Source organism: Thermobia domestica, chromosome 11 (assembly GCF_964235325.1).
Source record: "Thermobia domestica chromosome 11, izTheDome1.hap1.1, whole genome shotgun sequence".
Taxonomy (NCBI): Eukaryota; Metazoa; Arthropoda; class Insecta; order Zygentoma; family Lepismatidae; genus Thermobia; species Thermobia domestica.
In genome coordinates this window covers 216,575,608-216,597,819 of record NC_137464.1, presented here as the reverse complement: position 1 = coordinate 216,597,819, position 22,212 = coordinate 216,575,608, and the positions used below count along the sequence as shown (strand labels likewise).

The 22,212-nt window shown below is 35.8% G+C and overlaps 1 protein-coding gene across 2 annotated transcripts in view; it reads right to left on the bottom strand.

Annotated features, from left to right (window-relative positions):
- The window catches only part of LOC145663745 (uncharacterized), an 84,056-nt gene extending 66,394 nt beyond the window's left edge, over positions 1-17,662 (bottom strand). Inside the window, exons 1-3 of one of the 2 annotated variants that reach the window (XM_081729830.1) lie at positions 16,903-17,662; positions 10,782-10,881; positions 7,764-7,881 (exon numbers count right to left, since the gene is read on the bottom strand). In XM_081729830.1, the coding sequence (XP_081585956.1) occupies positions 7,764-7,881; positions 10,782-10,862 (199 nt within the window). In that variant the 5' untranslated portion in view covers positions 10,863-10,881; positions 16,903-17,662. The remainder of the gene's footprint in view (positions 1-7,763; positions 7,882-10,781; positions 10,882-16,902) is intronic. The other variant, XM_081729831.1, reaches the window with a different exon arrangement.
- Positions 17,663-22,212: the final 4,550 nt, after the last annotated feature.

The window sequence follows — 22,212 nt, the reverse complement described above, 5'->3', positions numbered from 1 at the left end:
TCCCTGCACTTTACACACACACACACACACACAAAGAGAGAGAGAAAGACAGAAAGAGAGAGAAACACTGTATATTTTTACTTCCCAACTTGAAATATTAGAAAATTTTCTGGTTGCCGAAAGCTAATTGGAAAATGATAATTTGTTGCTGTCTAACTTTCTTCAACAGAAACTGAATTTTATAGCTGAATGTGCATTTAAATATAGTGGAAAATTTTCTACCAAATATCACTATACATACTATAATATCACTATCCAAAATGGTCCGGATTATGAAAAGTTTTTTCACTTGTTTCTACATCGTGATGAAAATTTTCCGATTCAACAAAATTCCTTTCACTTGTTTCTACAGAGGAATAAAACTTTCCGATTCACAAAAAGTTGTTTTTCTTTTTGCTTCAAAATGATTATATTTTCCGACTCATAAAAAGTTATTCAATTTTTCCATATAAGACAAAAAATTGGATTCATGAAAAACTTATTTCACTTGTTCCTACATAGTACTGAAAATTGTCTGACCCATGAAACTTTTCAGATTCTTTAAACGATCTTTCATTTTTTTTAACATTTTTATACATGATTTCAATCAATTTTATGAATGCTGAGAAACTGTTACTTGATCACTGATATTTGTTAAGAACGGAAAATTTTCCGGAAAGATATAGAAGAAAATTTTCCACCTCACATCACGGCTAAACAACGATGTAGGAATAAGTGGAGTATGTTTCTATGAATCGGAAAATTTTTCGGAAAATTTCCACCACTGGTCCGCACTTTCTATATATGGTAAATTGATAGTGGGTTAGTTTGTAAAAATAATTGGAAACAATCGATATTAGTTGAGACACAAATAATACAGTGTTTCGCATCATATATCCATATATGCTTACCGTCAGTGGCGGATCCAGTACGCACTTCTGCGGGGGCGTTGAGTTGTAATACTGCTACTTAGAGCTACTTTTAAGAGCTCCGAACTCTGGGTTTTATTTATATACAAAATAAGAATGTTCCCTCTTTTGAGGGGCGATCGCGCCCCTGGATACGCCCCTGCTTACCATGCGCTTTCTACTATAATAATTGCTGAAGCTTGTTTATTATATGGAGCCCTTAAAGCACAGGGCAATCAACCCATAAAGTTGTGAGAAAAATAAACATAACATTTGTAATATAAGCTTAAGTACGTTGGTCTATAGACCTTGAATAGGGACTTTAAAAATTTCATCCGTTTTTTCACTGAAAAGTATCGATAATTCAAGAAGGAAATAATTAGAACATGATAATTTAATTGAAATTTATCGTAATTTTACCCATGACAAACACTTTCTCATTTTATATTCTAAAGGTCAGATTCATCGTTATTGTAAGAGCAGTGCTTGAGCAGTTGACGATAGAAATTCAAACTCCGATTAGTTAGAATTTCACAACCTGATTGTATTACAAGTGTAAACTCTTTAGTCGGTAAGGAGGCTGTGAATCATGTCAGAGTTGATGACGATGTGTTTTGGTGAGTGAGTGGTTCATGCTAGATGGTGGGTCGGAGTGGGTCATAGTGGATGTTGGGTCATAGTGGAACAACGTGGGTGGTGGATCACGGTGGGTATTGGGTCAAGGTGAGTGGTCGGTCGTGGGTCACGGTGGATGCTGGGTCAGTGGGCTTGGGTCAAGGTTTCATTGACCCACTCCATCTCTGGGTTAACTGGTTTGGGTTCGGTTTAAACTTGAAACAGAGTGCGTACATTTATTTCAGAAAACGAACCTAATTTGGTTCAGTTTTGTTTGAAAATAGACACTATATTGCCACTTTTCAGAATATCCGCATATATTTTGGGAAAGTTCCAAACGATATGTAACGGTTTCGTTTTTGAATAAGGTATTATGAGTCTGCTGTTTCACTTTTGAATGGAATTACGATTCCCTATGTTTTTTCTACATTTATATTTTGTGAAAACACGTTAATGACCAATAGAAAATACAAATCTTTTTCGGTTCGGATTGGTTTGGGTTTACAGCTTGAAAATGACATCTTTACGTTTAATACCCAACGATTAGGCATGTTAGGTTGAGGAAGACTGATTAAAACAAGTGAATTACGATGGACGAATTGGTGGAATGAGAAAGTGGGAGTGTCGCGAGAAAACCCACGAGCAAGATTTGTCCTTCTGAAGCTTACTTGCCTTGGGAACAAACCAGGCACCACATCCATCAGTATCCAGACAGTTCAATAGGCGGGGTCTTAGTTTAGATTCCCTGTGGGAAAGCCTTTGAAATATTACATGTCCTCGATGTATCTGTATTCGTGTCCATATCGTTCAAGGTTATTGGAAATACCTGTAAAAGAGAATAACCGAATATAATAGAGATAAGTTACGGAGATACTTTCGATCTTTTTTAAAATTCAAACTTGACTTCTCTCGACTATAGTATTTTATCATGACCGAAATCAATGTTTCGTGCTTAAAAAAAGTATTGGAATTGTAAAGGTTTGCAATTTGCTATATAGACGAGTCTTTCTTGTCTCTTACTTAAAAGAGCCGTCTTATGGTAGTGGCTTGAGAATTCGTTTCGTGATTTAGGGCTCCGCGGATCGAGTCCCTTCGAGGATATTCAGAAAAAAATTATAATTTAGAATATAGATATTTCGCGGACCAAACATTTTATGAAATAAAATTACCCTGACTCTTCATAAAGAATTCAAAACTCTTCTGAAGTATAATAACATGAAAAATAGTCAATTTCTCTTGTTCTTACAATTTAGAATTGAAACGACTTCCTTCACAAGGGAAAAACTAACATGAAGTCACAGCCTACAATCTCGTTTCCTACTGTCTGAAAACTTCGCGTATTTCGCAAACAATTTATGAATAGAAACGGGTCATCCTTCATGCCTAGAATGAGTCATAAATTTGTTTGAAACGTCATTATGGAATTGTTATTAAATTCTTCCACTCTTAATAAAAATAATAATAATATTTTCGTTCGCCATTTTCAACACGTTCCATATATTCGTTCAACAAAAATTGGTAAAGAGGAACTATTCTTTTTTATATATTTGATTGTATATTTTGTTAAAATCAAAATAACGCATACATAATCCGATGTCTTTTACCCAAAGAAAGGATGTTACTATGTATCATGATGAAGACAAATCCTACTTAGTTTCTGTTAAGGCATCCGAAGGTTCGATTTTCATATTATCCAGTAGCTTTTCTTTTTAAAGTATTTCTTATAAGGCAATTCATCCTTATAGAGGATCGAAAACACTTCTTTTTACTTTTCTTAACTTGAGTATGCTTATTTGCATGGAACAGGACGTAATATTGAGGTCTCAAATATACAGTAATAATAATAATAATAATAATAATAATAATAATAATAATATATAAAACAAATTATGTATAAGGGCACGTTGTATTAAAATCTGTAAAATCGCCCGTAGCATTAGGCAGAAGTTAGAAAAAAGCCGGGATTGGAGAGAAGTGTCAGGACCATCAGGACATATCATCTGCATACGTCCCTACAACTAGCTAATTGTTAAAACGGTAAGTTTCGAGGCAAATTTCATATAGAAAGTAGGGATAACGAACTCAGAAGAGACGTATGAAAATTTGTTTTTAAGTAATGATTGTGCCGGCTAAGCTACAGAAGACCTCGATGATGAGACTAAAAGAAATATTGGAATAAAGAAAGTGGGGGGAAGCGGAATCCGGAGAAAACCTACACACAGGTTGTTTGCTCAGCACAATGTCCACTAAGCGGGAGCTGGGTGGAAGAGGGTAAACCATTAAATTAACAACACTTCAGTAATAATAATACTAATACTAATAATAATAATAATAATAATAATAATAATAATAATAATAATAATAATAATGGTATTAAAAGTTTTGAAGTTGTCCTAAAATTTGGCAAAACTTACTTAAACGTAGTGATTTCGGAGAAAGGGTTCTGTACTTTCAAGACACACCTGTGCAACTACCCACATTTTAAACAAAAGCTTTCCACTAAAGTTTTGTGTAGTAAGTATTCTACTGTATGCTTTAAGGAAAATATCTGTAATAAAAATAACTGAATATCACTCAACAATAAGGCATATAAAAACTAATTTTTAGGATATACAGAGGTAATTATAAAAACTTTGTTACAAAAATACCTACACAGACCATAATTCAATGAGCTCTGAAATACAAATTAACAAAAAGCCTGTAAGATTCAGTCTACACAGTAATTGTTACGTAAAGAATGGACATACCCTATTTCGAAAACCAAGACAAGACGAGAAATGTTTACGATACTTTTCGTCTCGTCTCGATTCTCATCTCCAAAACGAGACAATAATTTGAGTTAGCCTTGTCCCGTCTCGAATGTAAAATGTTAATTCTCATTTTTTGTTTGTTTTAGAAACGAGATGAAAAATTCCTCTTCTCGTGGGCAACATTAAACAAAACCAAAATATTCTTGCCAAAAGTCACGTTTCTGGTGTAACTGTTTGACCTAAGCGATAATTAGCTCCTAGCTTTTAATCTTCTACGAGATAATAATAATTATTTGAGTTTATTATTATTACTATTATTATTCATGAAGATTTGATAGTTCAACTATTGAAACATCCGAGTATTCAAATATCTGAATATAATAAAACGTGTGTCCTCGTCGATCAATCGCCATCAAAAATCCTAAATTAAAAAAATGTCGGACGTGGATTCAAACCACGAACCTCCAAATTACTGCTGTAACGCCTTGACCACTGAACCACGATCACTACGCAGTAAATGATTTGTCTTTAGTCTCGTTAATTTAGGTTTCTTTTCCTCCGCCTGCAAAGTTGTATGTTATATTTCTTCGTTTCAGAACGTCTTTCGTATTTCTTTTATGATGATTTAAGTTAATAATCTTCGGCAAAGTTTATATTAATAACATGAGTTGTTCTTAAACCTTTGGTTCACAAGTTTGTTTCTTCTCCACACGAAACCACAGATATGACTGATTTAATTCTCATGCTCTGCATTTGTTTGAAAGCTGTCGCCATTACCTGATCAATGATTTATATCCACCACGATACATTGTAACTAAGTTATAAGAGGTTTGTAACAAAGTTATCTGTATGTCTCATAAATCGAGTCAACCGAATAAAATACCCCATCAAGTTAACTTTCACCGTAGCTAAAGGAAACGTATGTAAACGAGTACATAGAGTTCTCCGTAGCAGAATGAATGAAGTCGTGGTGCGATAACTGCAAGGTTAATGGTTGTAAACCCGTCTCGAAAGCTTCAGAATTTTCAAAATCTTAATTGCTCAGTTCTGAAGATCTTTCTCTGCCTTCGTAATCATCTGGTGGTCTAAAAAGAGTTCTCCACCTTAGTTCGAAAACTGCCTAATGCGATCCTCGCACTTCGAAACCTTACCTTCTTCTGTTTCACAAAATCACAATTTTCGTCATAATACGAATGCTGTCCAATCATTTTTCCCCAATTCTAAATCTGTGTATATAAATCATCCTTCTCTGTCTCCATACTTGAATCTCTCTCTCTCTCTCCCTCATATTCAATATCTCTCAGGAACTCATATGTCTTAAGATCAGACCTTCGACTCTTGAAACCAAATGTAAGCTCTCTAGCAATGTGCTATCGTAACTCTCTCTCTCTCTCTCTCTCTCTCTCTATAAATATATATATATATATATATATATATATATATATATATATATATATATATATATATATATATATATATATATATATAAAATATATATATATATATATATATATATATATATATATATATATATATATTGCTAAAAGCAGTATCTTTTAGATTTTGTTCGGGGGGGGGAGATTCTCCGCCGACATAAGATTTTCACTTTTTATTAGTGTATTACCATACATTTGATCAAAGAATACGTATTTATGAAACTCAAGGGAGGGGCTATTACACTCTCCTGTCCTGCCCAATTGACGCCCCTGGAATATTTGCTTGCAATTACGGAAAATAAATGAAATGAATCATTGAATAACACTCATTTCTGTCAGTAGATATTTTAGAAGTCTGTGCGTGCATTACAAGACTTTAGGAAGTACAAAACCTCCTGCCGTTATTGGCTACTTCCATAGATCTCTTAGGGAGCATCTTTTTAGCTTGCAGTCTTTAAAGAATGAAAGTATGAAACTAAAGGTCTTTATGAAGATCTGGAACATTGTGTGACTTTTTTTTTTTTTAAATTATGCTCTTAAAAATATTTCAGAACAAACTAATGGAAAAGACTGTTTCAAAGCTATAACGTTGTGAACTTATTCCTGTTTCTTTTTCAGATGAATGGAAAGAGTGTAGAACATCACACACACTGCTTTAGACAAGGAGAGGTGGAGGAGGGGAAAGAGTTGGATTGAATACTAGAAGCAACTAATCGGTTGATACATGTATTTCTGGATGCATAAGAAAACGGGACAAGTGTTTGTTATTAATTTGGACTTAGAGTTTGTGTAACGATTTCTATGCCGCGAACTGTACGACGTAGGAGGTGGATAAAGGGGGAGAAATATATAAAAATAAATAAAACTTAGTAACTCTTGAACCACGAAACCAAATCTCAATCAAATTTGCCACATAGATGGGATGACTATGTGGGTTCGGGCGTGGGATGACTTATCATTGCACTTTGATGGTGGAACTTAGGGGAAGGGGAATATTATTTTAAATGATCGAAAATTACCGATAGGCCTATTAGTGTCGAATCCGTAGTTTTCGGGGTCGCGGAGATAAACAGTAATACTTCCGATGCGGTTTAAATCCAAATTCAGCAACACAACTTAGAGAAGGGGATGGGAAGAATATATAAAAATTATCGAAAATGATCGATCCATAGTTTTCGGGTTGCTGAGATAAACAGTGATACTTTCAAATTCAGCCTGCCATTAGTACTTTTTGTCCGAAATAGAAAGTATTCTCCCCGTGAGAAGATCGGCTAGTATATTTCTAAGCAGGAATGTAATGAAGAATATACGAGAGCACAAGGCATGTACACACTTCACATTTTTTTTTTAATAAAAGAGTCAAGTGGATTTTTTACCTTAAATCAGAGCTTTAAGCATAATCAGGCCCGTATCCGTGTAGCTGCTTGAACCAAGTATTCGCTAGTGACCAGTCAGTGACAAATATCTGAAACAAATAAGAGGTGTTTCTTTCAGAAAAAAAATATTCCAGGGAGCAAACTTAGCATTAGGAGGGCACCAGGCCCGTATATACGGGGGCTAGAGGAGGCCGATCCCCCTTAAAGTTTTACTGCAGTCCTAAAATTTTCACGGTAGGCTCGAAAATGAACTATAATATAATTGGACCGCCCCCTCTGACTTCTACTGGAACGCCCTAAATTTTTGGGCTGGCTACAGGCCTGGAGGACACATATTCTTTTAACATAGTACTATTCTATTTATTTTTATATTATAGACGTATTAGTTTGGTCTCCTCCGAGGGGAGCACTCTCAGAGCTCCGTGGGGGGCCAATGAACCCCCAAAAACATGTCTGGAAGAAACACTGACAGGCCAGTTGGAGGTGACGAACTCCGTTTCTCCTAGCCTAGTTTGGCTAACACTGTTCGTCACCTGTGCTGAGGCGAACTTCTGGTTTATTGTCTGCTCTGGAAGGATATGAGTCTACTAATGCTGCCTGTACGTAGCAAAACTGCAAAAGAACTTTACAGTCTTGAACCACACAATTTGCTGTTGTCAACTTTAAATAATTTAAAGTACCTTTTTGTTGATTACTTACGCTTCAATTCCTCCTCTGGCATTGCTTTGAGGTACTTCCCGCCAGTATACCAAGTTTTACCTTCACTGTAAATGATCAAGGAGAGAAGTCCTAGCACCAGAGAAACTATTGCGATAATCTGTAAGTTCAGATGTAGAAATAAATTCTAAACACACTGAGACGAATCAAGATTCACTTGAACTCAAACTAATTAAAATTACGAGCTCTAACACCTTATCTGTTGTTCTTCAGGAAAAAAAATAAACAAAAAGATTGTGCAAGTAAGTCGAAATACCCTAGTGTTAAACTGGCAGAGGGCTGTGGCTAGGTTTATTCATGGTAATGAAACCGACGTACCGCATAAATTAGATCTACTGAGTTTCGATTCCTGTTCCGTTTCCGGAATCGGCAGTGGTTTTTCCAAAAAAAAAAAAAAAAAAAAAAAAAAGTATCAGAGGAGGGCATGACAATGATCTCGAATTCGGTACTGAAACCAATTTTCCGATCCAGTTCTCGTTCTGGAACCGAGATCGATATTAAAGTGGAAGCAAAATCACAGAGATTCTGCTCAGGGGCGGCTTTAGGATTTTAATTTTGGGTAGGCCCGCTCCCTTGCTTATGGATACATATAGAAATTTCATGATTAATGAAAGTAGGAAATTACTTTTTACAGTAGTAATTTGTTTAATAATGCTATTTGTTTAATAATTATCTACCACTAATATAAATAGTGGAAAAACATATTAACTCTATCTTTTAGCGTAGGACCGTGCCTAACTGTCCTACCCACTAAAGGCGTCACTGAATCTGTTGGTTGATGGTCAAAGGAACATATCCTTCGTACAGCACTAGTAACAGTATTACATAAGTTTCCACTATTTGCATTATCCACTTTCTTTCCTATGCTAATTTCCTTAATAGTAGTGTCAATACATATACAGATGATTATCAAAATAATAGAAACATTTGGACTGGAAATACGTCAGAAGTCTAGGTTGTGAACGGTCAGTGGTGTTAGGCTAATGCGCCGTGCTATTGGTAATGGTGTTAGGACAAACTCCGTGCTACGTGAGGAATGGCAGTGCTTAGTGAACTAAGCAGAAATCGATATTGTAAAATGGATTATTTGAAAGTAAATTAATGGCGCTCGGTTATGTGGTACGAGCATTATGAAAGTACAAGGTGGTCCAGAAGTGGGCGTACCCCCCTTTAGTTCCAACAGTATAGTATTAGTTATGGTAGAATGTCTGTACACAGTTAACTTGAAGTCTTAAGAATCATAAACATCGGTATAATCACCATCCATCCCGTAACATAGCTGAATTCTGTACCAAGTTCTCGCAGATGTTTTGCGGAGATACTCCGGAGGCACGAGAGTAAAGACGTGTTCCACAGCTGCTCGTAATTCCTGCGTTGTGTGATATCGAGAGTTTCTTACTTATTGCTTTATGAAACCCGAGAGACCATTGTCTGGTGTCAGATCGAGACTTCTTGGATATCAGGCAACAGGAGCTAGTGAAGATGCACAACCTCTTCCAATCCAGCGGCCAAGAAACGTCTGATTCAGGTAATTGCACACGTGAATCGCGAAATGCGCTGGTGCTCCATCCTACTGTATCACAACAATGATTTGATACAATTTTCTTCCAGTTAGGGCACCAACCACTCATTAAGCATCTCCTGGTGGTAAGAATGTCCATTAGCATTGTCTTCGCAGTACCACCAATTAGGGATACGCCCACTTCCGAACCACTAGTATGTTTGGTATTTCCCAAGGAACACGATTCAAAGTGTTGACCTACAAAACTCACGGCAAAATACATCAGCGAAAAAAACAATGGTTGAAAGAAAATCTTCAGAGAGGGATACCGCCGAGCAATTAAGTGGATTACCACTCAAAATCATTTTTTAACTGCAAGTGACGGAAGGAATTGAAGTAACACCACCCAAAGTGTGTATTGACAATGGCACTCGACTGTGAGTTACATGACCTGGACATACACAAAATTAAATTTCTAGTTTAATGTTCTATGTTAAAGCACCGAGGGTAAATGATTTGGTGGTGATCATAATAAATGAAATGGTGGTATAAAAAAGTGGAGGGAGTGGAAGAACTACGAGAAAATCAATGCACACGGTGTTCGTCAAGAACAAATCCCATTTCACACTAACCAGAATCTAATTAATGACGCTACGCTGCAGATGTGAGCACTCTACCACTGAGTCACCGCGATGGACATATTAGGTTGGGTTTCACGAGGAAAACCGCTTATAGAGAACCAGAGAACCAAACGGTTTAGTACTACGCCAATGGTATCATGAAGATGCAATATGGACCGCTGATGACTAGAAACGTGTGGCATGATTGAAGGTCATCTTTCGCCTTATTTCAAACCACGGGAAATGTTTATATGTGACGGACAAAGAAAGAAACATGTGATCTGCAGAGTTGCGATAACCATAAAGCATGGTGGTGACTCCGTGCTCCTGCAGTATCCTGGGTTTCAGGTGGTCCTGTGCTGATATTTATCAATTGTGTGACTCTGTGATTATGTTACCATCTTAGAGGACCAATGTGCATCCTATAGTCCAAATGTTGTTCCGGGTAATGACGCTACATTCCAGAATTATAATGCACTCAGTCACACAGCTAGGATTGTTGTGGCATGGTTTGATGAACGAAGAAATAGAATTAAACACCGCTCCTTTCCTGCCCAATTCCCGGGCCTAAATACAGATGAACATCTGTGGTCCGTTCTGGAAACACGAATCCGGTGTATATTTCCGACTTCACCCTCTCTCACGTAACTTAGTGATGCACTATATGCGAAATAGTGTAATATTTCACTTGCTATCATTTATGAGATCTATGGTTTCATTCCAGTCCCATCAGAACTCTTCCAAGAGCGAAAGGAAATTCAATGCCGTATTAATCAGGAAAGTTGCATCTTTCCCAGGTCATTCTACTATTTGGATTACCATCTGTGTTTTAATCTTAAATGAAATAATAAACCAACCAAAATATTACTTGATACTAACCGCATTAGCGAATATTATAAATTGAGTTCCTGTTTCCAAATCACATCCACACCCAGGGGAGCTGTTGACTATAGGTCTCATTTTCAATACTTATAAGCCACTGTAAAACAAGTAAAGAAATTATTTCGCCAGGTTAATTATAAGTTTTCCTCGAGACTGAATAATATATGATCATAAACAGCAATATTTGTCCTATTCGACAGTTATTCTATCGATTTGGAGCGAACACCACCATCTTCAATGTACGAGCACATGCCTACCTGCTAAAGTTGCAAAAATACATAGCTAAAGAGTAAATATTATTCTTAAGCACACAACACATGTATATGTATAACCTGAAGTGACTTCTGAATGAAGTCACATCCGTAATCTTTAGAAAGCCGTATACGAGAATTAGTGCATTAGGTACATTTTATACACTCAGCTTATGTAGTGATAAAGAGCTATCCGATTGCAATAATGAAAACAGACTTTGAGGGAGTGTCTTTTTAACATTTGGAAACACACAGAAAGCCTTCAAAATGAAATTATGTAACTAATATCTAATTACCGACATGATTAGTGTATCTATGCCAAATGGGCTAAAGCTTAATAAAGATCTTAAATGCTAGAAGCAGTGCAACTGTTATCTCTTAGTATTGTCAGCGGCGTCTGGATAATTTCATTCCTCAATCTCATTTTTCAAGGAAGGAAGATTATGGGACATAATTTAAAAACTATACCAACGCAGTGTTCATGTGTGACAGTTTTCCTTTTCCAGATTTTACTATGAAAAACAAAGAATGTTTATTCCTGTTCAAATTTACGTATATTAACTCTTACCACTTTAATATTTTTGCATCCCGTATACTTCCAAGCTGTTATTTATTTTGAGTGGGAAATAGTTTGGTGGATTACTTCTAACTGTTTCGCAGATTGAATAGAGAAAGACAAAGATATGACATCATCTGCTGATTTTGTTATATATTTTAGAAAATGAATCGGCCATCTTCCGAAATCGGAGCGGAACAGAAAAATTACTGTCCAACGAAATACGACATAGGATCGGAAAGGTTTATATTCGTATGTGTATAACTCATGTTAAAAAACTGTATTCGAAGATTAAAGCACATTCAAATCCGGAATGCTAATTCATCCTCGTGTGCTCATAGTATATAGCACAAGGTGAATAGTAATGTCAAGATTCAAGATGAGACAAGAACCCAACTTGTGTAACAAATCACGAGGAATGCATAAAGTGTCAGTTCGATTATTTTTCCTCGACTTTCATTTCGTTAATCGTTATAAGTTATACAAAGTAAAATATTCATATGTAAACAATATTTGCATAACTAATTACACTAGCCTGCGATGTAAAAAGTGTTTAGAAACTAGTAAGTGATTGTTATAGATTTCGGGGTGCTGATTTCAACGGAATAATCGAAAAAGCTCTATCACGTAAGTTTTTTTTTTTTTTTTCACAAATGCACATCTTGCTATACGCTTTGGCTCTTTCTCTGAGCGCTTTGTAAAGAGCATATTAAACACGTTCTCGCTACATACCAGGAAGACTAATGGCAATGTAGATTTAAATTTACAAGGTAAACATACAGGAAACAAATATGTTATACTATCTACTAATTAAATTTACTTTTACTAAACAAAATGCAGGCACCACTCTTTATGAAATTAAATTTTGTGAAAGTCTAATGTCAAAGAACGTAATTTCTTATTATAGGATTATCGGTTCTTTTTATAAATATACCTATGCTAAGGTGGATTGACTTAGCTTGGAATGTAAACGCTAGTTGGTGTGCGGTATACATTCTTCATATTGTCTGTCAAGTGGTCTAAATGGCTCCAAGGGCTTCCTGGAATTTACTAGATTTTTTTTCTACATTTGTGGAGAATATGTAGTGAACAAATATCAGCAGAACATAACAAACTTTTTTAAAAATGTTATTTCGCTTATTTTGCTCAATCTTTGGTTCTAAAAGAAAGTTACGAAAATCTATCTGTAATCCTCACAAAACTAACGTAAGTACAATGAACATGGCTAGACAATAAGCGGTGACTTAAAAGTTATTTCCATGATTCTAGGACAACAGACAAATTATACCAAAGATCCGTGCTTCCTCTGCGAATAGGATAGAAGTGATAGAGCTCATCACTGGACCAAGAAAGTCTGGCCACCTCGAACATTGCCACAACCTGTAGGTAAAAATGTAATACGGAAAGCTTAGTTGATGCTAATAGAATCCTTCTCCCGCCACTTCAAATTAAACTTGACGTCATGGAATAGTTTTTAAAATCTCTGTTAAAAGAGGGAAAATGTTTAAGATATTTGACTGAAAAGTTTCTGGGACTTTCAAAACCAAAATTTAAAGAGGATGTATTTATTGGTCCAGACATCAGAAAACTAATGAAAGATAAAGGATTTGATGATGCGATGACCGTACCTGAGCAAGAGGCTTGGAATAGTTTAAAGGAGTCCTTCACAAATTTCTCGGTAACTTTAAGGATCCTAACTTCAAGCCCATTACAGAAAATAGTCAGTAAAATTCAAAGATTTCGAATACTCTATAAGTTTACAACAGCACTTCCTTAATTCACATTATACTACTTTCTGGAGAACCTAGGTACAGTAAATGACGAGTAGGGAGAACAATTCCATCAAAGCATCAAGAATATGAAGCGAAGATACCAGGGAAGATGGAATGTCAACATGCTAGCAGATTACTGTTGGATGCTGCAGAGAGACTGAGAGGCCTTCCGCAATCAGCCCACAAAAGAATATGCCAAAGAGGGAGTTTTCACGCAAAATGGCAACACGAGAACCTGTAAACACATTTGTTTGAGTTTTGTCGTTAAGTATGTTTATAACGTATGAATATAAAAGCCGTTTTCTATTACTCTCTTTTATACAGAAACCTTACGTGATACAGAAATATGGATGTTAGTTTTGGCATTAGCGTACCAAAGCACATAAAGATCAGTAATTATATTTAAAATACTTTATAGTGACTTTAATTTTGCAGGCTAGTGTTGTTTGAGTAAAAAAAAACGTGGATTAGCTTACCACTGCAAGCAAGCAAAATTAAGATTGATCTTGCAGCAATATAAATTAATCTGCAATGCAATGCACTGACCACAGTTCGATTTTCTCTATATGAACATTAGAAATTCTACTTTTAATGTCTCAAAAAGATTTCCTAGAAACTCTCGGAGCAAAAATAGTCTATTTGTGAAATATTCCCTGTACAGGCGCGCTGAAGCGAAGTTTCCGTTGCACGAAAGGATGCATTTCATCTTAACTGCCTAATATCTCAATGCCAAAGATATATATATGAATACATGATTTATTCCAGGTAGTAAAGACAAACTCAACAAAGGCTTGTTTTCTCAAAATGCACCCTGAAAGATCAAAATAACCGTCTATCTCTTTTGGAGCTGTAGGTTCTATGAAAAAGAGACACAAGAAGTGGCTATCACATAGCAGTTTGAACTTTAGCTTCAAATGGGGACATGGCGAGGGACCATGTGAATTTCTAGTAGACAGCATTGTATCCAATTGTTTTCTCCTACATAGTCTCCCACCAATTCTTTCTTATCCATACACTTTTGTAATTATCCATCTCGTTGAACCTACAAGGCTTAAGGATGGGATGTTAAATGAAACAATTTTTTGACTTCATATAAATATCTTAATTTGACAAAGATAAGCGTTTACGTGACTTAATTCCTTCTTTACATTTTTTTAAACAGACTTTTCAAATAGAAGTAGTTAGAGTGTTTGGAATAAGATTCTATATAACAGTGATTTTATTATATTATTCAATTAATTTTCAACCACAGAGCATATTTATGGATGATTATGATCGTTTGCGAATCTAAATCTTATGATATAGTAAAGATTTACTAAATGTGTAATTGAAGGGCAATTGTAAGGGAGCTTTTCCATTATTCCACAGAATGGTTATATACATACACAGATGTATGTGTATATTTGTTCCAAGATAACATTCGTTAAAGTTTTTTTCATTTCCATAAAATTTGGTGTATTGTTTCGAAAACCTTCCACATTAGGCATGTATACTGTAATGTGTCCAGCCATGTGACGCCTGCTAGCCACGTGCTATATGTCAACAAAAGTAAACTACATTTCACTTGTTGTCACGTGTCAGTGAAGAAAGAAGATGTCTTCTACACTACCGCCAATGGCTAAGATTCAAGGAAGGACCTGAAGATCGCCCTTAAAAGAAAAAGCAGTAAGTACCTCAACGTTAGTCTGCCCTAGGATTAGCCATATACAACGTTTCCTACTATGGTTGGTTGCACTGAGCCGTGGAGAATTCCTAATGCAAAACCCTTGCTGTGGTCGGATACACTGGACCGGGACGTATTCCTAATACAAAACTCTTGCTGTGGTCGGGTGCACTAAGCCCTGGAATGTTCCTAATGCAAAACTCTTGCTGTGGTCGGCTGCACTAAGCCATGGGGCATAGTAACAAATTTGAACCATACAAATAGTAGAAAAGAGTTAGCTACGGTCCTGTCGCTCTTTTTAACAATTGTGTTGAACTTAAAGGGCCTTATGCAAAGTCGTTTTGACGTCTTATTAAAGCCATACTACGAGGTTGACTAATGGGTGGTTATAAAAATTGTATTCAGAGTCTCTGATTAGGACGTCGTATTTGACGAAGTTAATCACATGTGACTAATTAATATAGAGCAGAGGCTAATCTTTTACCCACGGTTTAGCGTGCGTCACAAAATTTTGGATATCGTAATTCATCTATTTTCATTTATAAAGACTACCCATACGCTCATCTACTTTTCCGTAGTTGCCACATTAATTTTTTCACCAATGCATTTGGGTTGTGTAAGTTAATCATACCCAAATCAACGTTTTAGTTGTACTCAGAGTAGACTCTGAATACCAAAAAAGTGTACCTTCCTTAGTAAAGTATGCTATTAACTAGTCCGGGACGAACCCACGATTAACTCATTCTCTCTAATTACCGCACAAAATATTTAGTGTAATATGAGGCCTTGACTAGTTCAGTCTATCTGAAAATTTATTTTAACTAATTATTAAATGTTTCATGATTCTTAAAGTCTAAAATTTCGCGATACACTCTATGACACTGTGTGACACACCAGACCCGTAGCCATCCCCAAAATTTAGGGGGGACCATGTCGAAGTTTGGGGGGCCCGGCCTCCTAGACCCCCCTGGATACGGGCCTGTGACACACCAGTATGCCGCGACACAGCGGTTGGAAACCACTACCAGAAGGTTTTTTTTTTTTTTTTTTTTTTTTTAACGAAGGGACAATTATAAACAAATATCTTTGGCAAATAATGGTATTCTGATTAGATCTCTTTACCGTATGAACTTTCTGTGTGAAGTTTCACTACGCGTTTATCTCAATTTTGACCACAATATCACTTATACCGTTATAATTTTCATCCATTCATGTATGACTTACATATTTCAGGTGCACATAGATAAATAGGCTTAAATTACTCAAATACAACTTTACCTTTCTGAATGAAGAGATTTTACCTGTAAATTTTCTAAAAGCTGGTCGTGATATTATTTAACTACACTTAAAAACATCAAGATTTTTTTCAGTATAATTTAGCATACACTTAAAAGCATCAAGATTTTTTTCAGTATAATTTAGCATAAGAGTTTGTTTAATAAATATCTTTCTCACTGATATGTTATACCATTTAATTTCTTACAGAGTCCTTGTTTGTAAGTACAAGGGAATCTAAAATGGTTCCTTATAAGTTAATATTGTCATACCATATTTCCCGTTCAAATAACTTTCGTAAATATGATATATAGGGTCTATTATGCATATTTTTCACGCAAACTTACTCCAACATCAATCAGAGATTCAAAATATTATAATTCTTGTACTAGTAATTAATTACCTTAAATATTCAACGCTGTTAGTGCCAAAAGAAATTCATGAGTCATGCACATGTAGATTAAAACACAATATAAATATTGCATGTATATATATATCATGCAATTATTATTATAGTGCGAATATTTTTATGTAATGTAATGCTGACTTTATTATTAAAAAAATAAAAAGAGTTCAATGAAAAAACGTTTGTCATTGTTACCTTTATGACTTTGCTTTAATATTCCTTTCTGGTCCTGTATTTTCCTACCATAATTACTTTTATTTATTTATAACTCCACTTCGATCTTCCACTTTAGAAACTAAACACTTTGTCCGTTTATTACTAACCAAATAGTTTAAGAATAGTCCGCTTATTCTTAACCTAGTAGTTGAAGAATACAAGAGAAGTAATAGAACTTCCACTTATTTTTGTTGTTATTTATGTTCGGAAAAAGGAAAGTAGAATTTATGATATGTTTAGGTCTCTTCAAGAAATGTATTTTTAGCATTTTTTAACATTGTTTCTTATAAGATGAATTATGTTCTGGGTGCAAATTTACTATAATAGGGCTTAACAGTTACGATATAAATACAGCGCTTCGAAGATATGCGATAAAAATCGATCATGCACAAACCACGAATCAACTTGGAGTAGGTGTACACTAAAGGCAAGAAATACATCTAAACCGGATAAGGACAGCGTGAAACTGGTGGTGTATGTCTGTAGGAAGCAGGCGAGTCAGGGACAGTTGGTGTCTGAGTAAATGAAAATAGGAGAGAGAACACTACATATTAGTTTTGCATATTTTAAAATGGTATGGTCGTATATAAAAAGAAATTTAGAAGTTACCACAATGCTATGCTATAGATTCACAATAAGTGTCTCGTTTTGTGAAAACTTTACAAGTGAAATGTTACATTACAACGAAAGAATATACGCAGCTAAAGTCGACTGATGTGAATTTTACTGGGCGCAGCCATATTCGTTACAAACAATCTGTTGCTAGACTGGTTGCTAGGGCATGGAGTTGTACGTAGCACCTGTGAGTCTTGTGCAAGACGAACTTAAAATTATATTTTAAAAAAGGCGACATTTTTCACGAATAGCAATGAATATATTTACTCTATGAATATAGGAAGCCTACATTTATCATAATAAGAAAAAACTCTACATTTTAATTACTACAATCGCCAATAACTTGCTGGACAACACTGAGAATCCGAAGCACATACATGAGTACATACATAATAATAATTTTAGATTGGCTTTAATTATAATTATTGAAAACCCTTGTGCTAGACCTATATACTTTTCTCATATTGTTTTTTCAAAGCTTTAGTGAAAATATTTATTAAGGAAGAAACTTGATTTTTTTTTCAATTAGTGCTCAGAAAATTCGTAGCAAAGGAGTACAGCGCTAAAATGACGAATGCACTTTAGAACATACAATTACGAATATTTGATCTTAGAATCCCTTCGTGGAAATAATTTCCTCATTTATTCTTCATTCTTTTGTTAGGGGGTGTCAATTCAGTCTTGGCACTGGTAAAGTTGAAATGCGTCACAAGAAATAATTATTTAAAAGTAGGGGTGGATCCAGGGAACGATCGCCCCCCGAAAAGGGGAGACTTTCTTATTTTATATATAAATAAAACCCATTCCAGATTTTAGAGCTTCTAAGAGCTCTAAGTAGCAGTATTACAACCCACCGGCCCCCCCAGAATTCCGTCCTGGATCCGCCCCTGTTTAAAAGGTATAATTCTCTATCATATATAACGTCTAATGTTATCTGAATTATTTTGTTTGCGTCTGACACAAACGGCGTGCAGATTTGTAACATGCCAGCATATACATGTATTAAAACTCATACGTACCAACTTATGCTGAGTGGTCACTTCACGTAACACTATATCTATGATGATTAAGAGCAGCTTAAAGCTCGAGTGCATGTAGGGATGCATCTGTAGAAAGCAGGCGGATCATTGAAGTTGAGTATGCGTGGAAAGAATGACAGGTACGAAAAGCGTACACTTGGCTGGGCTAGTAATCCCTACAAGTGAATTTGCATTTCAATTTCTTAGTAACAATGACACATTTTTAACGCTTTTTCTATGTTCTCCCTCTACATAAATAATTTTCTTGCACAGAACTATTTTCGTAGATTAGCCATAAATTTTCAAAAAATGATCCCGTATTTTTCATGCGTACTTAGCGTAGATCGATAGGATGGAGCAATTAGAGTTTATGTCAAACGAGATGAGACAAACTAACAAGTCCGCTTTAAACTTTTCTATATTGCCTGTACTATACTCTTACCAACATCCATATGCCGTAAGGTACAGTTACGTTAGCTTGTGCTTACTTAAATGCAGTTGTCTTACATATATGTGTAACGCCGATTTGCCAATTTTAAAATCATATTGCCTGCAAATCTCAATTGTGTCAAGAGTTTCAATTTTTTATACATACATGTTATCACAAAAGTAAAATTGTTAAATTGTAAAATTGTTAACTTGCGCTGGTGAGGCTCGGAAAGAGCGGAGGCAGACGAATATCACACTCCATGCTGGGAGAGGCACTGCTCGAAGATTATAGTATGTCTTTAAACGCGTAATTCAGTTATCAGTTTAGTAAGGAATGATATTACAGTGTTTAGAGTATTAATATATATTAAATAGTTAGCGAAATTAGCCTAAAATTGCAACACACAAACAAACAATAAAAGACAGAGCAAGTGAGTTTTTGGTAAAAAATATGTGCATTGTAATTTCTTTTCTGGCAGAATAAGCAAGGAAAGAAAGTGTCCTTCCGAAAGACTGAAATATATCTGTTCGCCCAATAAATAATTAATCATTATATCGCTTGTTATTGTTTCTCTTTAATATACTATATAGTATAATATTTCTAATTTCATTCTTGGGAAAACAAAAAAACATTGCATGTAACTCTTAAACTGTTATGGTTATATCCGAAAAACGAAACAGATAATTTTCAGAGGCGAGTACCATTTAAACTTCTTTATATAACCAGCTCCAAGCTGGTTTGTTTGTAACCAGCTAGCTGAACAGGAAGCGGAAATGACTCTTATCTTCACCAGCGTATTGCATACCCTATCCCGTAAGTGTCGATCGGCAACTAGCGACATCTCGCCAAAAATTGGCGCCCCCGCAGCGACGATCCGCGATGGCACGAGTTCCGTTTGAAACTTATACCATCAACGGCAGAGACACCATGAAACGCCAATGAACCTCAAAATTACTCCCCCAAAATATGTTAAATCGCCTATATGTGTGATTTGTTTGCACTAAGATGAGTCAAAAACGCTCAAAAATGTACTCCCGAGTGGGTGCGAACCACGAACCTTATGATTACTAGGCGCGTGTTCTTCGGACTTCGCCATGGAGATGTTGATGAAATCCTGGCTTGTAGAAAAATATTGTTGAGGTAATTTTAATTTGTCCAATCAGACTGATCTGGACAATAACTATTTGGGATCAGATAAAATGCGTTCGCCATGTAATTTTATAAGAAAATGACAAGCGTTTATTTACTTTATTTCATAGTTCTCCCTTGTTTACTTTCTAATGTTCGGCGACAGTTGCCATCCAAATTTATACAATTATACGCACTCATCTCAATATTTTTCACTTCATGATGTAGAGGCAGAGATTATTCTTGATCCCCGAATCTCACTTTACGAAAAATTCGCCTGAAAAAAGTAATATATATTATAATAACCATCTGCACATGACTGAAGATAGTTCGTGTTGGTGCCTTCGCGATTCTCCGCGACGAATCAAAGGAGCGATGACCAAAATGAAGTCTCACTGCTACGCGGTGATAACTTCAACACTCTGATGTCTTTTGAATTAACGAAGCCCTGCCGCCAGTAGCACAATAGTAGCAATCCTTCGATGCGTCGCTATATCGATGATCGACATTTAGCGGCAAGTAGGCCGCTAGGTGTTGGCGACGTTTACAGCATGGGATAGGTAGTTATTCTATGTAGGTGGCACTGTGTAAGGTAAGTAACAGTAAAAAAACAACAAAACTCAAACACCATTCCTTCATTTAAAAAACAAAACATTATGCAAATCTATTTGCTAGCCTAAAATGACAATCGAGCAAAATTTTGCGCTTGTTTCTCGAATTTACCTTTATTTTCAGCATACTCACCGTCATTTCTCGCGTGCTTGTGACAATGCACCCTTTTACTACTGTGTGGGCTCATTAACTTCTCCCTGATCTCTGGCTTGTAGTGGTCCTAGTATAGGTTTGTTGCATTTTTCATAAAGACAGTATAGCGTTATGCCCTCCTGAAATTAACCTGCATCGAGGAATGCTACTTTGCTTACAACATAAAATTTTCGAATTTACTTAGAGTCGATAATGTCAAAAAAGCGTAGTATATATAATGAGTGTCTAGTGTGACTTCTATTGTAAATCTGCCTCAAGGTTACTTGTTTTACACCTCCAGAAATATATTTAGTTGGTCACCCCAGGTGCGTCTAGAGGCCAAGAAAATTAAAACTACAATATCTTGATAATCAAAATAGTCACCAAACACTCAACTTTGTCATCCGATTGGATTCAATGGCGAAAGAATTCTGGAGTGTACAATACGAAGAAGTCATCTACCGGACGTTCACCGATTAATCAACGGGGAAGGTCTTTCCTCCTAAAAGAGTTATCAAGATATCGGCAGATGTGTTAGCTAAAGGACAAGATGCTAGTGTAGTGGATAGGGTATTAGAATGGACAAGGAAAAGTCTCATACAGCAAATTACGGAGGGAATGTACTGTCTTTGTGCAACATCATCGTCGTGCAACATAAGGGTGCTGTTTTTACTGACTATTGCTGGGTGCCAGCGAACAAGTTTGCGGTGCATTTCATAGAGTTGAGCACTGTAATAATTTGCATTGATGATATCGCCTCGCCTGCTAAAGACATGATAGATCAAAAGACGGAAATTTTGGCACCAGTAGTTTTGACACGATAATTTCGGCACCAAGAAACGAAGCAAACGGAAATTTTGGCACCATTTATAATTGAAGTACAGAAAATGTGAGAACATACTCTGAATGTAATAGATATTTAAATTTACATGTTATTAACTAGAACTGCTCCAGGGCGATGAATCAAACCAGTGACGAATGTACAGTCAGCGACAAAATTTCTTTCTCATCTGTAAAATTTATTTTGCCTATAACTTTGGAATTGATGTAGTGATTTGAGTAGTTTTCTGAAATTTATCGAAAACTATATCTGCTTTAAGTTGCTGAATATTGCACTCAAATCTGTCCGTCCATTAGAGAGATATTTACGGAAGAAATTTTAACATAGGAAAAGAAATGTTGTTACTGACAGTACAGACACCGGTAAAGATACTATTGGCAGTTTCATTATATATTCAAAGCAAGTTAAAATTCCCCTCTAATGGGTATTTCCTATACTCAGAGAACTGTACACATCCAGGAGACGACTCTTATTGCATAGTGTCAATGTATTGACATAATTACGAACTTGGC